Here is a 15,913-nt window from a genome sequence, read left to right on the forward strand (position 1 = left end):
GTAAGGAAGTACCTCTATATTGTTAACAGATCACTTCTCTTTCCTTGTGGTACACTTATGCCACCTTTTATAAAAATCAGATTGTCTTAAATATATGACAAAACAAAGAGTAACATTATAATAAATTTCAGTCACATTCTGAACCAACATGAACTTTGGAATCACAACTTTGAGGCAAAATTGTTCACTTTGGGTTGTTTGGTTTGTTTTTGCTACATTTTAAGCCACAACACAGATCTGAATGTACCTCAAGAGAAATTCAGAGCTGGACTGATAGCGTTCCAAATTCAGAGCTCTTCTACTCTGCTACTGAAATCTGTACATCAAGAAAAATATGTGCTAGAGTCACTTACATGAACTAGTTTGTTACTATGTTTACATACTGCAAAGAAAGGAGCTCTATTATTTGCTGTATTGGATATTATGAAAATCATAAATATTTTATTCCTATGACTGTTCATTCAACACTTGCCTGCAGTACTCTGTCAGAATCTTCAGGCTAAAACCCACCCATTTATCATCAGAAAGACTTCGAACACTGTCATTCTAGTTTCAAGTTGTTTGCATTGATAATATTTTTTGCCTTGCAGGTGGTACTGTGAAGGGAAGGAGCTTGAGAACTCACCAGACATTCAAATTACCCAGACAGGTGATCAACACTCATTGGTTATTGTTGAAGCTTTTGAGGAGGATACAGGACGTTACTCGTGCTTTGCTTCAAACATCTATGGAACAGACTCCACTTCTGCAGAGATTTACATAGAAGGTAATGTTAGAATTCTTGCGGAAATTGGTTGTTGAAATTGGTCATACAGGATTAAGATACAATTATGTATTTTGTATGTTAACCGTGGAATAGATTTGTCACAAAAAATACACAGCAGGAAGTCAACACTTTTCATCATTACTAACATATTTATTACTTCTCTGTAAAATACGCTTCAGACAAATGACTGCCCTTTACATATAATTTTATTGTGTTGCTTCCCAGATATTTTATGTCTCTCATAGAAAGATCAAAGTCTAGAAATATCCAGATTCTGATGCCACCTTGTATTTTTTGTCTGTGGTACTCTACAGAAATATAAGAACCTGAACTTTGTGTCCAATTCTTATTAACCCCTTTTTCCTACTGTCATTATTACAAATTGAATATAGGACGGCTTCATCCTAAACCATTATTGGGACCTCGTAACCAAAATGAGTATGCCAGCAATTTGATATTTTACTCACACAAAAGATGCTGTAAATAAAACAGATTATATATCTGCAGATTTAGGTCTCTCTTCTTTCTCCTTATGCTTTTTAATATATCCTACTTGGCTTAAGAGCGGTCTATTTATTGTATTTTTTTTAACACTTTTTTGGGTAAGGTTTCAGGTTGCATCCATCATTGTGCTAGCAGGATTACAAATTTAAAATAAACACACAGAATTTTTTTTTTTCCTTTTGTCTTTTTTCCATTTCTCAGGCAGAGAAATATACTGTGAGTACCATCACTGACCACAGTGGGACCATTCATAAATTGAAGCACCTACCCTACTTAATACAAGGTCAATTTTGCTCTACTGTTATTCTTCTTTCACGTCTCTAATCTGACAGTGAAAGGACAAATCCTTTTTTAGTACCTGCACTGCCCCTGACATTAATGGGAGATGTCTGTGCTTGGCAGGGATTTACTAGTTCTCGAGACTGGGGCCAAGGCCTGCTTTTACCTAACTCGTGGATGTTGGATGGAAGCCATGGCTGATGGAGACACTCACTGGCAGGAACTGCAGAGAAAATGCAATTTCCAAACGCAGTGAAGGCTGAATCAGAAGTGTAAAATGTCTCAGTAAGACAGCTGTTAGTAAACGGAGCTAGTATCTTCTCCAAGCTGTGCTATAAGGCACTAGTTTAAGAATAATAGCTACAATTCCAGGTGTCTCTCTTTTTTTTTCCCTGTTTTTTTTTTTTTTTAACTGGTAGTATCATGTGTCTGTGAAAAAAAAAAAAAAGCTCTTACTTGATTCACAACAGCAATTACAGACTAGTGGCATTTTAAAGAGAACGTGAGGAAGACCCAGGTATACATTCACTCTTGGATGCTGTTTTCCTCATTTCAGTCACGCCTCATCCCAAATCTGCCTTATGTCAATAGCAGTTCTGCATCTTACACAGTGTACAACGTTGGTTCATTTCCACTGCAATGTGATCTTCTGTTTTGGCATAACTTTATAATATATATCCTTAGAATGCTCTAGAGAAATTTGAAGGCTTGTATCATTCATAGATAAACTTCTCCAAAAACCCCTCTGATAAGTGATTTTTTTTCTTTCTCATAGGAGTCTCTTCTTCTGACTCTGAAGGCGAAATCATCAAAGACGAAATGGATCAGTATGTTTAACATCAATTACATCTTTCATATTTTTTCTTACAGTTGAAAAACCCCACAAGTGTAGACATTTCAGTTTCCATTAATATATTGCAACTTCCAAAACATTAGGCTTTTGTTTGGGATTTGTTTGGATTGTTTGGGTTGGGTTTTGTTTGTGTGTTTGTTTATTTGTTTTAAAAATACTATGGAACAAATACACATTTGCTCGTGTATCTTCAACTTTAGCTTAAGAATTGAAACTGTAATATTAAATATAAACATTAGGAGAAATACGTTACCTTAAAGATTAAACTACTAGAATTAATTTACTAAAACAGATGCCATTTGACTAGACCCAACTTAAACGCTGATTTAAGCATCTTAGAAAAACAGTGTAGTAAAATTTCTCACACGAAAATATGGTATGTCATTAAGTTTTTGTCAGAAGATGGCTATACATGGATTATTTAGATTTAATATAAGGAAATTAATAGATATGAACTAGAGTAGACTGAAATGATGGGTATAAAAGACTACTGAAATATAAAAAGAAAGAAAAGGTGTCAGATGTAATCTAAAACCTGGGAAATAATTTTATTTTTCCTAGATGAAACCTATTCCTTGTGCATTTACAACCTGATCCAATGCTTCTAAAATCTATATCTTTCAGAATCAAAGTCTTTCTATTAACTGGATGGGGAATCAGACTGGTTGAAAACTAAAATAATCAATCTTTTATTTTGAACTCCTTTGTATGCATTAATTCAACCCCAAAAGCAACCAGTGCTTTATAAAGAGGAAATTTTAATCAGATAGACTTATGCACCCTGGGGTTTTTCCATTATTTATTAAGGAGGGTTATACTCATTACAAATGTCGTTTTATTTTAAAATGCAAATACAAAAGACTGCAGTGTGTTTGACTGAAGACTTCAGGCTGACAACAAATCCTGGTTTAGGTGGTTTCTACTTCAAAGTCTTAAAATACTCTAGATTGGATTGGTTTATGGACTTCAATAAATGTAAAAGTTTATATTAAATTTAAGATCAAGAAGATCTTAAAGGTTTTGGGACAAGTTCTACCTCAGACTTTTCCAGATGTCTCAGGCATAATTTTTTTTCTTATTCACCTCATTAGTTGTTAATGTAGTTTTGACCATGATCCTGATCACTTGAAGGCATCTCTAAGTTGCTTACCTCATTAAATTGTGAAGTAATGTATTGCATTCTGTATTTCTTAAAAAAAAAATAAAAAGAATGCTGCTCTGACATTGTAGTGGGACGTCCTCAAATGATAGAATTATGAAAAAATCAGGTTTGGTTATAATAGAAGTGTCTTTACTTCTGCTTAGCTTCCAGCTGCCATCACATGAATCTGAACACCTGTAATTAAAGGGAATTAGTATGAGAACAGGTGCAAAAAAAAAGTTCACAATTTCAAAAGAGAAATCAGTGATCACAAGAAGTGTATGTTTACTCTGAGTAAGGCTTCCTCTGGTTTGAAGGCTGGCTTTCCTGGGGGGGACCTGTGGTACATTCCAGAGCCGCTAGTGCGTACCTCAAACTGAATAAAAAGACCATCTCTTCATCGTCTACATTATTTTACTTAGCAACAAAAATAAATAGGGTCAACTCTTTTACTTCACTATAAAAACAACCTAGAAGAAGTGAAGAGTACTGAAGCTGTAGTCTACCAAAACTGCATGATATTCAGAAAGCATAACTCTCTTTTTTTATTTTTCAGCAGTAAATTATTGAATCTGTATCCAAGCAGACCATGGTATTTTCATTACCTTATGGGCCCAAATCTTTATACAAGCTCAGGGAGCAGTCCAGGAGAAACTAGCACTGTCCTCTGAGAAACTAGCATCCGCTGTCGTGCTGCAAGTCACATTAGGCTAATCCAGGTCATTTATTACATTTGGTGTAACTGAACTAAGCATGAGAGATTAGAGTGGCAAGATACGCAGCCTGATTCTTATAAAATGCAGTTTACCTAGGAGTACGTATCAGTTTAGATCAATTGGAATTCAATCCCAGAAGTGAGGCTGGGGCTGACATGTAACTGGGACAGACATAACTAAAGGACACACACGTAGCTCTGGCTTCCCAATAGAGACCTTGTTTTTGTTAACATTTCACAGCAAACCAAAGCCAGCTGACACCTCCCTGAATGCAGCATCTCCTGCTGTTAGAACTGCAAGCAAGCATCAAGAAACCTCCAAGGCACCATCTGCCATGGTACAGCCTGTGTCTGTACCTGTCCAGCCTGTGTCAACACCAGTTAATCAGGTAGGGGAGACAATACGCTGAATTTCAGGGACCAAAAGCAAGGTCTTAAGAAGGTCTTTCTTCTGCAGCTTGTGACTCAGGACCCCCAAATTTCCTAGTTTTTGCTCCGCTATTGAACTTCAGCTTTGAACCTTACAGCCACGCAGTAGTGGCATACACAGAAGAGATCTGCCTACTCGCTAACCTTTAGCACCTGGCAAAGGGAAGGGAACCTTTCATCCCCAGGTTACAGGCATCTCTGCGCAGTGAGCAGAAGGAGCAGCTGCCGATAGCTCAGCCAGCGGCGGGCATCTGTGTGCGCTCCAGCAGGTCAGAGACTGCATGCCGCGAAGGGCATTTGGATGCGTAACTCAGCTCGCTGGCCTCTTCACATTGCAGACTGACTCATTCACTTTCAATAGCAGCAGCCGGTAACTTTTTCCTCTCCCTCTCTACAGAACTCACTTGAAATAATTATCTTTCAATGAAACTTATTCTAAGCTAAATAATTTCACTACTATGTTTACTTTTACAGGTAGATATGCTTATGTACCACATAACATTTTAATATCCCTATCAAAGAGTTTCTAATTAATGTTAGCAGGCATTTCCTAATAGGAAAGAAGAGCCATATTTACTTAAAACTGAAAAGTTAATGAGAAACTCACTTTACACTGCCTTTTCAATGTTTACAGCCTAGAATTAGGTGGTAACCAATAAACAGATACTGAATAGGTGAAGTAATGCATGTTTACTTTTGACTACAAAGAGGACAGAAGTAAGCCTTTGCGACATTTTGCCATTTTGCCAGAGGTTGCCTAAGTCAAAAGTGATAGGTATCTCAAAAATTACCACTTTTAATCTTGCTGACTTGCAAGACACCATCTAAAAATTTGGTTATGCTTCCTGAGATACTGAATCACTAATTCTGCTCTTCTGGGCAGCTTCTATTTGACTAAAATGAAAACCTCTATTTATCAAGTTATATAAGGAAGTTTTCCAGTAGGAGAATAACTTAATTCTGATTTCACTGAGTAGGATCAGTAGGGTGATATACCACCTCTGTAAATTGTTTGGTTTTGGCAAAGGAGAAGAATTACAAGATTAAGACTTGACTTAACTTTTCCCTATTAACGTCTATAAATTTTGTAAGTAAGAATTCTTAAAAGGAGACTACTACCAAGCACCCTACGTAGATTTGCCTTAGTGAAATATCAGTGAAAGATGTTATAATACACTGCAGTGAAGTTTTCCCTGCCACAATTAACTCAAAAAGGCAATAACAGCATTTTTGTTACCCAGGCAGCAACCCATCCAGGAAGATCACTAGCGGTTGTCTACAACAGAGCAACTTTTATTCATTTGTTCATTCACGTGATGTTTTGCAATCTACAGGCTCAGAGCCCCACTAACTATTTGCAAGGACTGGATGGAAGACCTATAATTGCTGCTCCTGTATTTACAAAGGTAATTTGTTCTATGACATATCTGAAAACTAAAGCGGTCAATTAATTGTACGGAGAGGTAATTAAAATTTTCGAGCCATCAAAGATAAAAAAAGGAATTCTGCATTTCTTAAGCCATCCAAGGATTTAAGTGCCTTTATGAAATCTTACTGAAACCAGTATTACTTCCAGACCAATAAGACATTTACTGACTGTCTATTCATTTTCTCTATTAGATGTTACAGGATATTTCAGCTTCTGAGGGGCAGCTTGTTGTCTTTGAATGTCGGGTGAAAGGAGCTCCTTCCCCAAGGGTTGAATGGTATAGAGAAGGAACACTGATAGAAGATTCTCCAGATTTTAGGATATTACAGAAAAGTATGTTTCTTGCGTGGAAATACTGTGTCTAATAAAATAGAGGCAAGCAACAAAATTGCTAACATAGCAACACTTTGAATTTCTTCTTACAATGGTAAGAACTATAAAAGCCATATTTATGGTAATAAATATGGGTTCCAGAAGGCAAAACTGTGGATTACTTGAACAGCATACTCACAGGTAGTATTTGTCTGAGATTCCCCAAACTACTGAACTGTTTTGCCTTCTGTTTGATCCCTCTGCTACTTCAATGTCCTTTTCTAATTCAGCCTTACTTCTGCTGTTTGGTTTTGGTTTTGCACCATTTATGTAGAGTTCTGTTGCCTGTAGATCCCTCGTGTTTTAGTTAAGTGCTATTGTAATAGTGCTTACGGGCAGCGGATTGCTTTTTTATCCACAAAAGTAACCTGATGTACACATTAGCATGCCTACAGATACATGTGTGTGCCCATAATACATGATAGGTTGTAAACATATACTTCTACTTGAATTTTCAAATGTGGTCAAAACATCTGCAGTTTTCTCATAAGTCACTGGAATGCTAAAATTGCTAAAACTCAACAGAAACTCCTTAAATACCACACTAAATCAAACCTAAATTAAACAATGTTTTATCATAACTTGATTTCATGTCTGTAATAGTTTCAGAAATTGTCTTCGAGACACAATAAAGTAGTACTAAGATTGCAAAAAAATACTTTTTGCAGAATTTATTTCCTATTCATAAGTTCTCAAAAGTTTTCATAAGTGTTCATATTGTCAGTGGATTTGACATACCACTGAGTACAAGGCCTGGCTGTCTCCAGCACCCCTTAAACAGAAAAGTGGATCAAAAGGAGTATTGCATCATATTGAGAAGATCAAGCTTCATATTTAGTGCTTAAGAAAAAAAAATATTGGCAAAAGTATATATATTCAATCTACTAATTCTGCTCTTCTTCCCTTTAGAACCACGATCTATGGCTGAACCAGGTAAGGATCATCAAAAGGCTCATACTTTTTTGATTTTACAAATGTGGTGATTTAACTTCACAAAATATTAATTATTTAAACTCCATAATTTAATTAACATTTCTTCTTTTCACCATGTTCTGTAACTACTAGTGAGATGCATTTAATTGTAAACTGTTCCATAAACATATCATTTGAATTAATTCTATCACTTTTGAAGAAAAAAATGTTTCCATTCTGCTTTGACCCAGTTCTAAATTAGGACCTAAATGTTACCACCTTATGAGCTAAAGATTAACAAAATTAATGTATGAGGGTCCCCTATATATCTGAGGTTCAGAAGTACACCAGATGATGTAGGACTGAGCTATTTTTATCTAGTTTACCAGTTAGGGAACATTGCATCAGATGTTTAGCCATGTCAGCCATTCCCTTTGCTCCCTACCAGCGTAATATGAGAGTATCACATCAGGTGTTCCACCCCTGATATCAGCAAATCCTATAAAAGTGTCTGGATTTGCTAATTTCAAGGGTCAGAGCAGAATGTAGGCTACTCTGCACGATTTGAGCAAAGGAGCCTTATAGATCTGGATTTCTCCTCCATGAGACAATCACTCTCTTGGTTATGATTTTCATTATTAAAAATATAAAGCTGTCCCTCTTAAGATAGAAAATTACCAAAGGAGTATTAATTCTTACAGTATATAAACTTCTGTAACTCTTCTCCTTGCCCTATTAAAAGTTTTTTACCCCAAAAAGTATCTTGAAAGAGACTTCCTCTCTCTGCAATGTCTCTCGCTGAGACTTAGGAATGAATAAATGGAGCTTCTACCAGAACCCACCGATGCTGTTCCTTTACTGTCCAGTGGCATCACTGCTGAGTAATGTGAAGCAGTTTTCAGAGGGTAATCAGTTGGGTGCAGTTGTCACTGCCTCATCATCTACTGCTCGTTCAGAAGGAATCTGGATTTCCATGCATGCACTGGTTGGCAAATCCAAGTACTATAAACTAGATATTATGATGCCTTAAACTAGTTCTATGATCCTAGTACTATAATAAACTGTTATTCTTCTATAGTTGTTAGCAAATCATCTCTTTGTTGCTACTGGATTTTCCTCAGCAATGACATGAAACAATCAAGTTAAGTGCGGTATGGTCTTCTACAGAAATACTCGTAAAATATTAATCCTGTAGGGTTTTAGGAAAGTTTCTTGCAAAATGGTAGCAAAATAGTCACTGACTAGGTGAAGAAATGTTATCAGCCCACATTTCAATCCACTTTAGATGTTACTCTCCCTCCCCACCCCAGCTACTCGTCCAAATGAAAGATTTAAAATCCTGTCACCTTAGGTATTTGTTAGCTGGTACTGCTGCCCGGACATGTCAGATACTCGTCAGACAGGAATGTCATAACTCCAGACTGACTTTTCAAGAAGGAATTTAATTTTTGCTAGTACAATTTTGCTAGCACATTTTTGGTGCCCATTAGTCTTCTTCACAAAGAAGTGAAAAGGCAACTTTCTATAAGCACAATTAGCACAATCCCCTCTATCTGCAAATCTGCACTGGTACTTTTGGAAAATGCCAGCCTATATGTATGTGTTTTGTATTTCTTCTCACCTTACAGAATGACTCCACTTGAATTGTTCCCAGTTAATTATAATTAATCTTTCAATCTGCAGAGATAAAAGTACATATATTTTAGTGAGTTGTGGGTATAGAGTACACTCTATTTCTCTAAATTAAATTCTAAGTTCTTCAGAGAGAAAGTCTGTACTTCACATGATTGGGAAAACATTTTCTAATGTTTTCCAAACACTGCTGACACCTGTTCTTCACTTTCATTGGGCATGCTGGAGCACAGAGGGTACCAGCTGCTGCAGACAATGCTGGTAACAGCTGCTGCACACAAAGGCTGCCAAAATTGATAATACCGATGAAACTAAAATCAAACTGAGCAAGGTGGAAAACCTTAAGGAAATGTCCCTGAAGGTAGTGAAGGCTTTGTGTGTTTGTCCAATGCATGTTCACTGCAAGTAATAACACTGCTCTGATGCTTTGCAGAGGAAATTTGTACTCTCGTTATTGCTGAAGTATTTTCAGAAGATTCTGGCAGTTTCACCTGTACTGCAAGCAATAAATACGGCACAGTATCCAGTATAGCTCATCTAACTGTCAAAGGTAAGAGTTTGTTTTAGTCCTTTGCTTGCTAGTAAATACAAGGCAGAGCCACCTGCTGCACTGTGCCGTCCAGGCTGCTTATCGAACATACAGATTGCTGTGTCTTTTCAAAATGTCCTTCCCCAATTAGAAATGTGAAGGAACAAGGAACATCAGGGAATGAATCCCACACGGCCCTTCCAAAAACACAACTCTTGCTGACCTCAAGAGTTCGGCAATAGCCATTTTTGGAATCTCTGTGGACTGTCTAGTTTGCTGTTCCAATAACCCTTTGGTGCAGAGCCCAAAGGAGGAAACCTCAGAACAGATTCTTTCATACTGCCTACGTGATTTATGCTGTCAAGGCACTAAGCAGTGAGGTGAGCGAAGTACAGTACATAAAAGCATAGTACACTGTTGACTCCAATTCAGCTCAAGTTCTGGCAGTGTTCTTCATAATGAAAAAGTTAAAGAATTCTCTGAAAAGAAAGTTTGTATTTCAAAGATGCTAGTGGAATTCACAGGGCACATGGCTGAAGACCACTGCTGCATCTTCCAACTAGAACTGTGACTCTTTTCCCCCCACTTTTACAATCTTCCTTTGTTAAGGGAATTTGTTGTTAAACAAATGAGGTCAAACAACTCACTCCAACAGCTGGAAGGACATCAGAGTGAGTTTTTCCAACTGTAACTTCTGTGATTTCATTTCACTATAATTATGATATTTACATATCACTGAAAGTTGGATATTTGCTATTTCAGCATCTGAAGACACTAGTAATGCTGCTACCCTTCACCCAATGAGCTCAATCAACTTAATTGCTGCTGAACATCAACCTCCCCCATGTACTCCTTCCCCTCGTGTAGTAAATCAAACCCCCAAACCTAAACTTGAAGGTGTTCTTGTGAACCACAATGAACCCAGATCGAGTTCCAAGATAGGTCTCCGTGTGCACTTCAAGCTGCCTGAAGATGATAAAGGAAGTGAATCATCACCAGAGGATGGGCCTGGTGCTACAAACCAAATCAGACCCAACTATTTCCAAGAGAGGATAAATGGACAGCCAATGAAAATACCAGAGCCGACATCGCCATCCAAGGAACCCCCCCCAGTATTGGCTAAACCAAAGCTGTAAGTAAAAGGATTCTAACTCGCAGGAACATCACTGATTGTATTTAGTATTTATAGACCAGGACACTATTGCACTAGAGCAAAAAACTCAAACGCAGAACAAAAAAGACAGTACCACATGGTGCTGGCCTAATTAACCATGCTCTTAGAAATACATATTCTACAGAGATAGATATTTTTTTCTGCATATGCCTCTTGGGAAAAATGTTCTCCAATTTTAGATATTTTTTTCTGTATATGTAAAATAAAAGCAGGTTCTCCCATTATATCTCACTCTGAGTATGCAATTTTGCCCAAACCAAACATAGGTAGTCTTATGCATAGTATGGGCTAGCAACTAGCTAGCAACTGTAATCCCAAAGACCATGCCTCATGACTTTTATGTCTCAAAAACATAATCTCCTCCTAAAACAGATAAAATACTTAGAAATGTTTGATAATGTGAAACCACTTGGTCTAAAAAGCACCTGCGTGATTATTAGCCAAAATGCTGGTTTCAGAGCCCACTTTAATAGGAGCTAAATAACTGCAATCTGGCTTACAAATGCTCATTTAAAATCCAATAAACCAAATCCTACTCTTAGTTATACAAGCAGAGAAGTACTAAGGTGACAGAGCAGAACTGGACAATGCTATCCCTTAAATATCTTCAAATAAGATTTATATTTACATTTCATGTGTTAAAATGTAAGAATCGCCTTCAGTCAAATAATTTTCAAACAAAAAGCTTTTGTGCCTCTGGCAAAGAAGGGGAGAAGAAGGAAAGGTTTAGTTTAGTAGCAAACTAATATTATGCTCTTCTCATAATGTTAAGAGAATATGTCATGTAGCAGTTTCCCCTACCTCTTACTGTATCACAGGATATAGAACTATTCTCTTCCAATTCACATATGGAAATGTAGTCAGCCAGCACATTCAGGGCTCGTGACCAATTTTGCTCATCTTTGTTTTATATGCAGTGATCAGACCCAGTTAAAACAGCTCCACAACCAGGTCTTGCTTGAACAACAGCAGGTGCATCAGATATCTACAAGAGAACTGTCATTCAACACAGCTTTACTGAATTCTGCTACTTCACTCCATCAACAGTCCACCCCAACTACGTACAAACAAAGCAAAGCTTCTGCTTCGCAAGCATTCAGCTATACCCGACCTAAGCAGTTCCTACCATCACAAACCACACCGCCTACCACCAGCTCCAGTTCTAGCTCCTCCGTTACAACATTCAGCAATGTCTCTCAAGGAACTCAAAGAACAAATAACAAGGAAAATTTCACAGGAAATCCTCCACCTGCCCAATCAAGGTCTTCAGGAGGGTTTACAAGCAAAAGTGAACAGTTTCTACCAAGCCCTAAAGAATCCATGGTGCTTCCATTAACACTTTCTACATCTAGTGCAAAACAGGTTCAGCCACAGAGTGTGACTCCTGCTCCTATCTCCCCAACTGGCCGGATTCAGAATCCAGTAGCTTTCCTTAGTGCTGTTCTGCCTTCACTTCCTACCGTGCCATCAACCAATGCTATGGGACTGCCCAGAAGTACACCAGCCACGTAAGTAGCATAAACCATATGCGCAGAAGCAGGGACAAGAAATACTCATAAAGGAAAACTAAGATGTGTTTCTGCTCAAGGGTTCAGTGGGGAGCTTACTGAAATGCAAGTAATTAATAAAACAGAAAAGTGAGTTATTCATATATTCTGGTCATTTCATCTAACATTTACATTCAGTTTAGAAAGCAAGGAATAGTAGCTTCTATAATAAGATACATCAAGGGTAAGATAAATTCAAGATAGAGAAATGTGAGTTTATAAACAGGTATATACAAGAATTTGGGGGCTCAGAGATTTGTAAGACTGTACTAGTGGGAGAAAAGAGATTTCATGACGTTGCAGGGTAAGCCACTCTAAGACCATTTGCCTGTATGAGCTATAAAAACATTCTTACCCATTGTAAGCAACAAGTAAAGTTTTAAAAGGTACCTCATAATTTATTTCTTAGTCCAGTTAAATCTAAGAAATAACTTAAGTAAAGGTATTTTTCTGGTTGCAATACTTTCTATATTTAAAGTCCCCCAGAAATCTCAGGAGAGTTAATGGTCTGCACATAAATATTTTAATTGACAGCCAGCATGATTTCTGTGACAAAATGGCTACCACCATACAAGCAAGTAAGGATGACGATGTACTGGAAAGGTCGTGGCCTTAAGAGTTTCTTCTTTACTAGCAGAGTTGAAATTAATATCCCTTTTGTGGACTACGTGAACCTTGTGTTAGCATGGCTAGCGCCAGCAGATTGATACAATTTTTTATTAATAGAACTTCAAATTCGGCATAAAGGAAGGAATATTTCCACCTTTTACCAATGGTACACTTCAAGGTAGTGATAGCCATCAGCAAGTCACAATCTCCTACTTATCCTGCTGATACTACATCAACCAATCTGTAATTAAAACAGAAAAAAAAGTGTCCCTGTATACATAGCATTCACCACTCTGTGTGCCAAGAAGCCCTGCCTTCAAACCATTACTGCACTCCTACTCACAGACTTCCTAGTGGCCCAGCACAGCCACATAATCGCCATTACCCTGTGGCACGAGCCTGGAGGCCTTCACGGCCCTGGCATCATGGGCAGGCAAACACAATAAAGTTATAAGGTTCACAGTGAAGGTTTTAACTATACCCATCTCAAGCCTGTGGCCTGCTTTCACAACACAGCAACAGCAAGCAAAAAACAACTGCAACTACTCATCCACTCGCCTTCCTCCCCTTCAGAGCTGGTGCACAAGTGCTCAAGCACTGTTCTCTTTGCATTAATGACACTTAACCCTGGCAAAGTGCTTTATTTTTTCTAACTGCTGTACAGGCATTACCAAATAAATCCTTACAATATGCCTACCAGGTAGAGTAGTTAAATATTGTTTTCTTCATTTCATCTTTCCTGGGTCCCAGGCCAGAGCTGAATTCCCACATAACTGGAGCTCATCGTGCTGAGATTCAAATCTAGATCTCTACATGGGAGAGAGTCAAAGTGAGGGCACAAAAGATCAGGAAGGAACCTGAACAGTATCTGTGCTAATCTGTGAATATCTATTGAAGTTTCAGCTTCCTTATTTGGCATTATCAATTATAATAACTCTGGTTACAAAAGCAGTGAGAGATCACCATGTCTGTGGAACAACAAAAGGAAGGTATCTTGCACAGCAATCATCAGTTTTAGCTTTTACCTGGATACTGTCCTGGTTTCAGCCGGGATAGAGTTAACTGTCTTCCTAGTAGCTAGGAAGCTACTAGTTTTATTTCGCTCAGGATATTGCTGGCTGGGGTTAAACCACGACAACCCCCTGTTATTGAGATCCCAAGTCCTGGGATCCCACTACTGGAACGTTGCAGACTCTCTAGTAGTGTGCTGCTGCTGTGCTTCAGTGGTGCACTCTCACAGCCTCCTGACAGTCCTATTTAAGAATTTAACTGTTTTCAAACCTTACTAAAATAAAACAGACTACATCTATAAAATGAAAATAAAAAGAACTGTTGATGTCAGGTGCCATAAAAGGGTGAGAGAAATGAAAGAAGTAAAAGTACAGGGAAAGAGTAAATGATCAATGAAGATGTGAGATAAAGATAATGAGGAAATGTATTAACTTTTAAATTATTGCCTGATCCAGTAAAATGTACAAATTGTATACCTATGGTAATACCTATATACATTTCTTTAGCATTCATTGTGACATCATTATTCCAGGATAAATATAAATGGAACTTAGAGGCTTATTACAGTATTATAATGCTTATTCTCTTTAAGATGTGTGTCCTTAATTCCTACTGGCATGGGAATGGGATGCACCATTAAAATAGTATCAAAAAATCAAATCCCAAATTGTGCTTTGGCTTCTACGTAAATAAATAGTAGGTTCCTCCAGACAACTGAAGCGTAACATATCATATCACACAGGTGACAAAAAAAATATATACTGGTTGCTGCATGTTAGTATCAGAATTTTCTTTTAATAGCCCAACCCAGGGATTAACAAAGAAAAATCTGAAGCCTCTGCCGTTAGCAACAGATGATTCTATTCGGGAAAATAAAGCTGCACTTGTAAAGGACCTGGAAAGAAAACTGCATTTCAGAGAGGATGTTAATCAACAAAGTAGTCAGCAGGTAAGAAAACCAAGTGTTATTAAAATAAATTTTACACATGAACAAGACATGTATTATGACTTGTGGATTGTGCAGTTGACCAGCTATGCTACTTTGCGGAGTGAGCTTTGGTGGCAAGTACTGGTTTGGAATAGCAAACAGGAGCTTTAAATAGGAAGTATGAGGGGATGCAGCTGTAGAGGGTTTACTTTGTGGCTGAGTAGCATTTTTAATTTCTGATCATCTCTATTACAGACCGGTAGGAATGTAAAACTTTTTTCTTTTCATGGAAGCTTCTGTACATTGGATTTCATTTTTTCACAAGTTGCTCAACTCGCTGCGCACATACACATTCATACACTATTTTTTTAACACAAATTAAAGAGTAATCAAACTGGTTAAGAAAAGGTTTCTAGTTCTTCTTTGGTTGAACTAAAATACAGAATGTTATTTTTAGCATTTGACCTATTTTTCCAAATCTCCCAACTTAAATGAATTGACAGGGACTTGTGAGGAACTTAACAAAGTTTTTGGTAGCTGTTACTGGCGTACACCAAACTTCAGGCCTAGCATTATTAGAATTTAGCAAAATAACAAGCCTTTTACAGAGTTCAAGGAACTAAATATCAGTTCATTCTTAACTGGAATCAATAAATTCACTGGATCTGGGCAGTGTCTATGAAAGTGAAGAAGAAATAAAAAATGAAATAATACTCTGAGGTTGAAATCACTATAAATCAGGTTCGACCACCCTCAGGTAACAGTGGGACACACTAAGGACTGCTAGAGAGCTGTTCTGTCTGTCGGTGATCGTGCTACTCTCACCGTGGCCACAGAGCCCTCCACAGCTGTCCCACCAGCTCAGGCTTAACACAGCAATTAATGGTTTACCCTGATCTGTCGTCAACAAGGGAACTCTTCACAACGCCTGTTAGCCCTTCTGACAGAGAACATGCAAAGATAAGCAAAAAGCCATGGAGTCTCTGGAGCAAATTACCCTCTGTGGACAACTGCAGTGTAATCCCTGTTTTTTTAATTTTGCTGTTGACCTTTCTTTCTGACAGATCACGCTGCCAAAGCACT

General features: G+C 37.7%; 2 protein-coding genes and 1 long non-coding RNA gene across 3 annotated transcripts in view; 1 reads left to right on the forward strand and 2 right to left on the reverse strand.

The window, feature by feature from the left end:
- Positions 1 to 723, reverse strand: part of LOC126043012 (uncharacterized) — a 33,534-nt gene extending 32,811 nt beyond the window's left edge. Inside the window, exon 1 of the long non-coding RNA XR_007507323.1 lies at positions 626 to 723. This is a non-coding gene — a long non-coding RNA (uncharacterized LOC126043012). The remainder of the gene's footprint in view (positions 1 to 625) is intronic.
- The window catches only part of MYPN (myopalladin), a 47,378-nt gene that overhangs the window by 10,665 nt on the left and 20,800 nt on the right, over positions 1 to 15,913 (forward strand). Inside the window, exons 2-11 of the mRNA XM_049810853.1 lie at positions 591 to 766; positions 2,325 to 2,376; positions 4,500 to 4,647; positions 6,022 to 6,093; positions 6,308 to 6,449; positions 7,398 to 7,421; positions 9,466 to 9,582; positions 10,324 to 10,693; positions 11,653 to 12,243; positions 14,704 to 14,851. Of these exons, the coding sequence (XP_049666810.1) occupies positions 591 to 766; positions 2,325 to 2,376; positions 4,500 to 4,647; positions 6,022 to 6,093; positions 6,308 to 6,449; positions 7,398 to 7,421; positions 9,466 to 9,582; positions 10,324 to 10,693; positions 11,653 to 12,243; positions 14,704 to 14,851 (1,840 nt within the window). The remainder of the gene's footprint in view (positions 1 to 590; positions 767 to 2,324; positions 2,377 to 4,499; positions 4,648 to 6,021; positions 6,094 to 6,307; positions 6,450 to 7,397; positions 7,422 to 9,465; positions 9,583 to 10,323; positions 10,694 to 11,652; positions 12,244 to 14,703; positions 14,852 to 15,913) is intronic.
- The window catches only part of PBLD (phenazine biosynthesis like protein domain containing), an 80,043-nt gene continuing 67,754 nt past the window's right edge, over positions 3,625 to 15,913 (reverse strand). Inside the window, exon 9 of the mRNA XM_049810856.1 lies at positions 3,625 to 3,738. Within this exon, the coding sequence (XP_049666813.1) occupies positions 3,704 to 3,738 (35 nt within the window). The 3' untranslated portion in view covers positions 3,625 to 3,703. The remainder of the gene's footprint in view (positions 3,739 to 15,913) is intronic.

The sequence above is a fragment of the Accipiter gentilis genome, chromosome 9, assembly GCF_929443795.1.
Source record: "Accipiter gentilis chromosome 9, bAccGen1.1, whole genome shotgun sequence".
Taxonomy (NCBI): Eukaryota; Metazoa; Chordata; class Aves; order Accipitriformes; family Accipitridae; genus Astur; species Astur gentilis.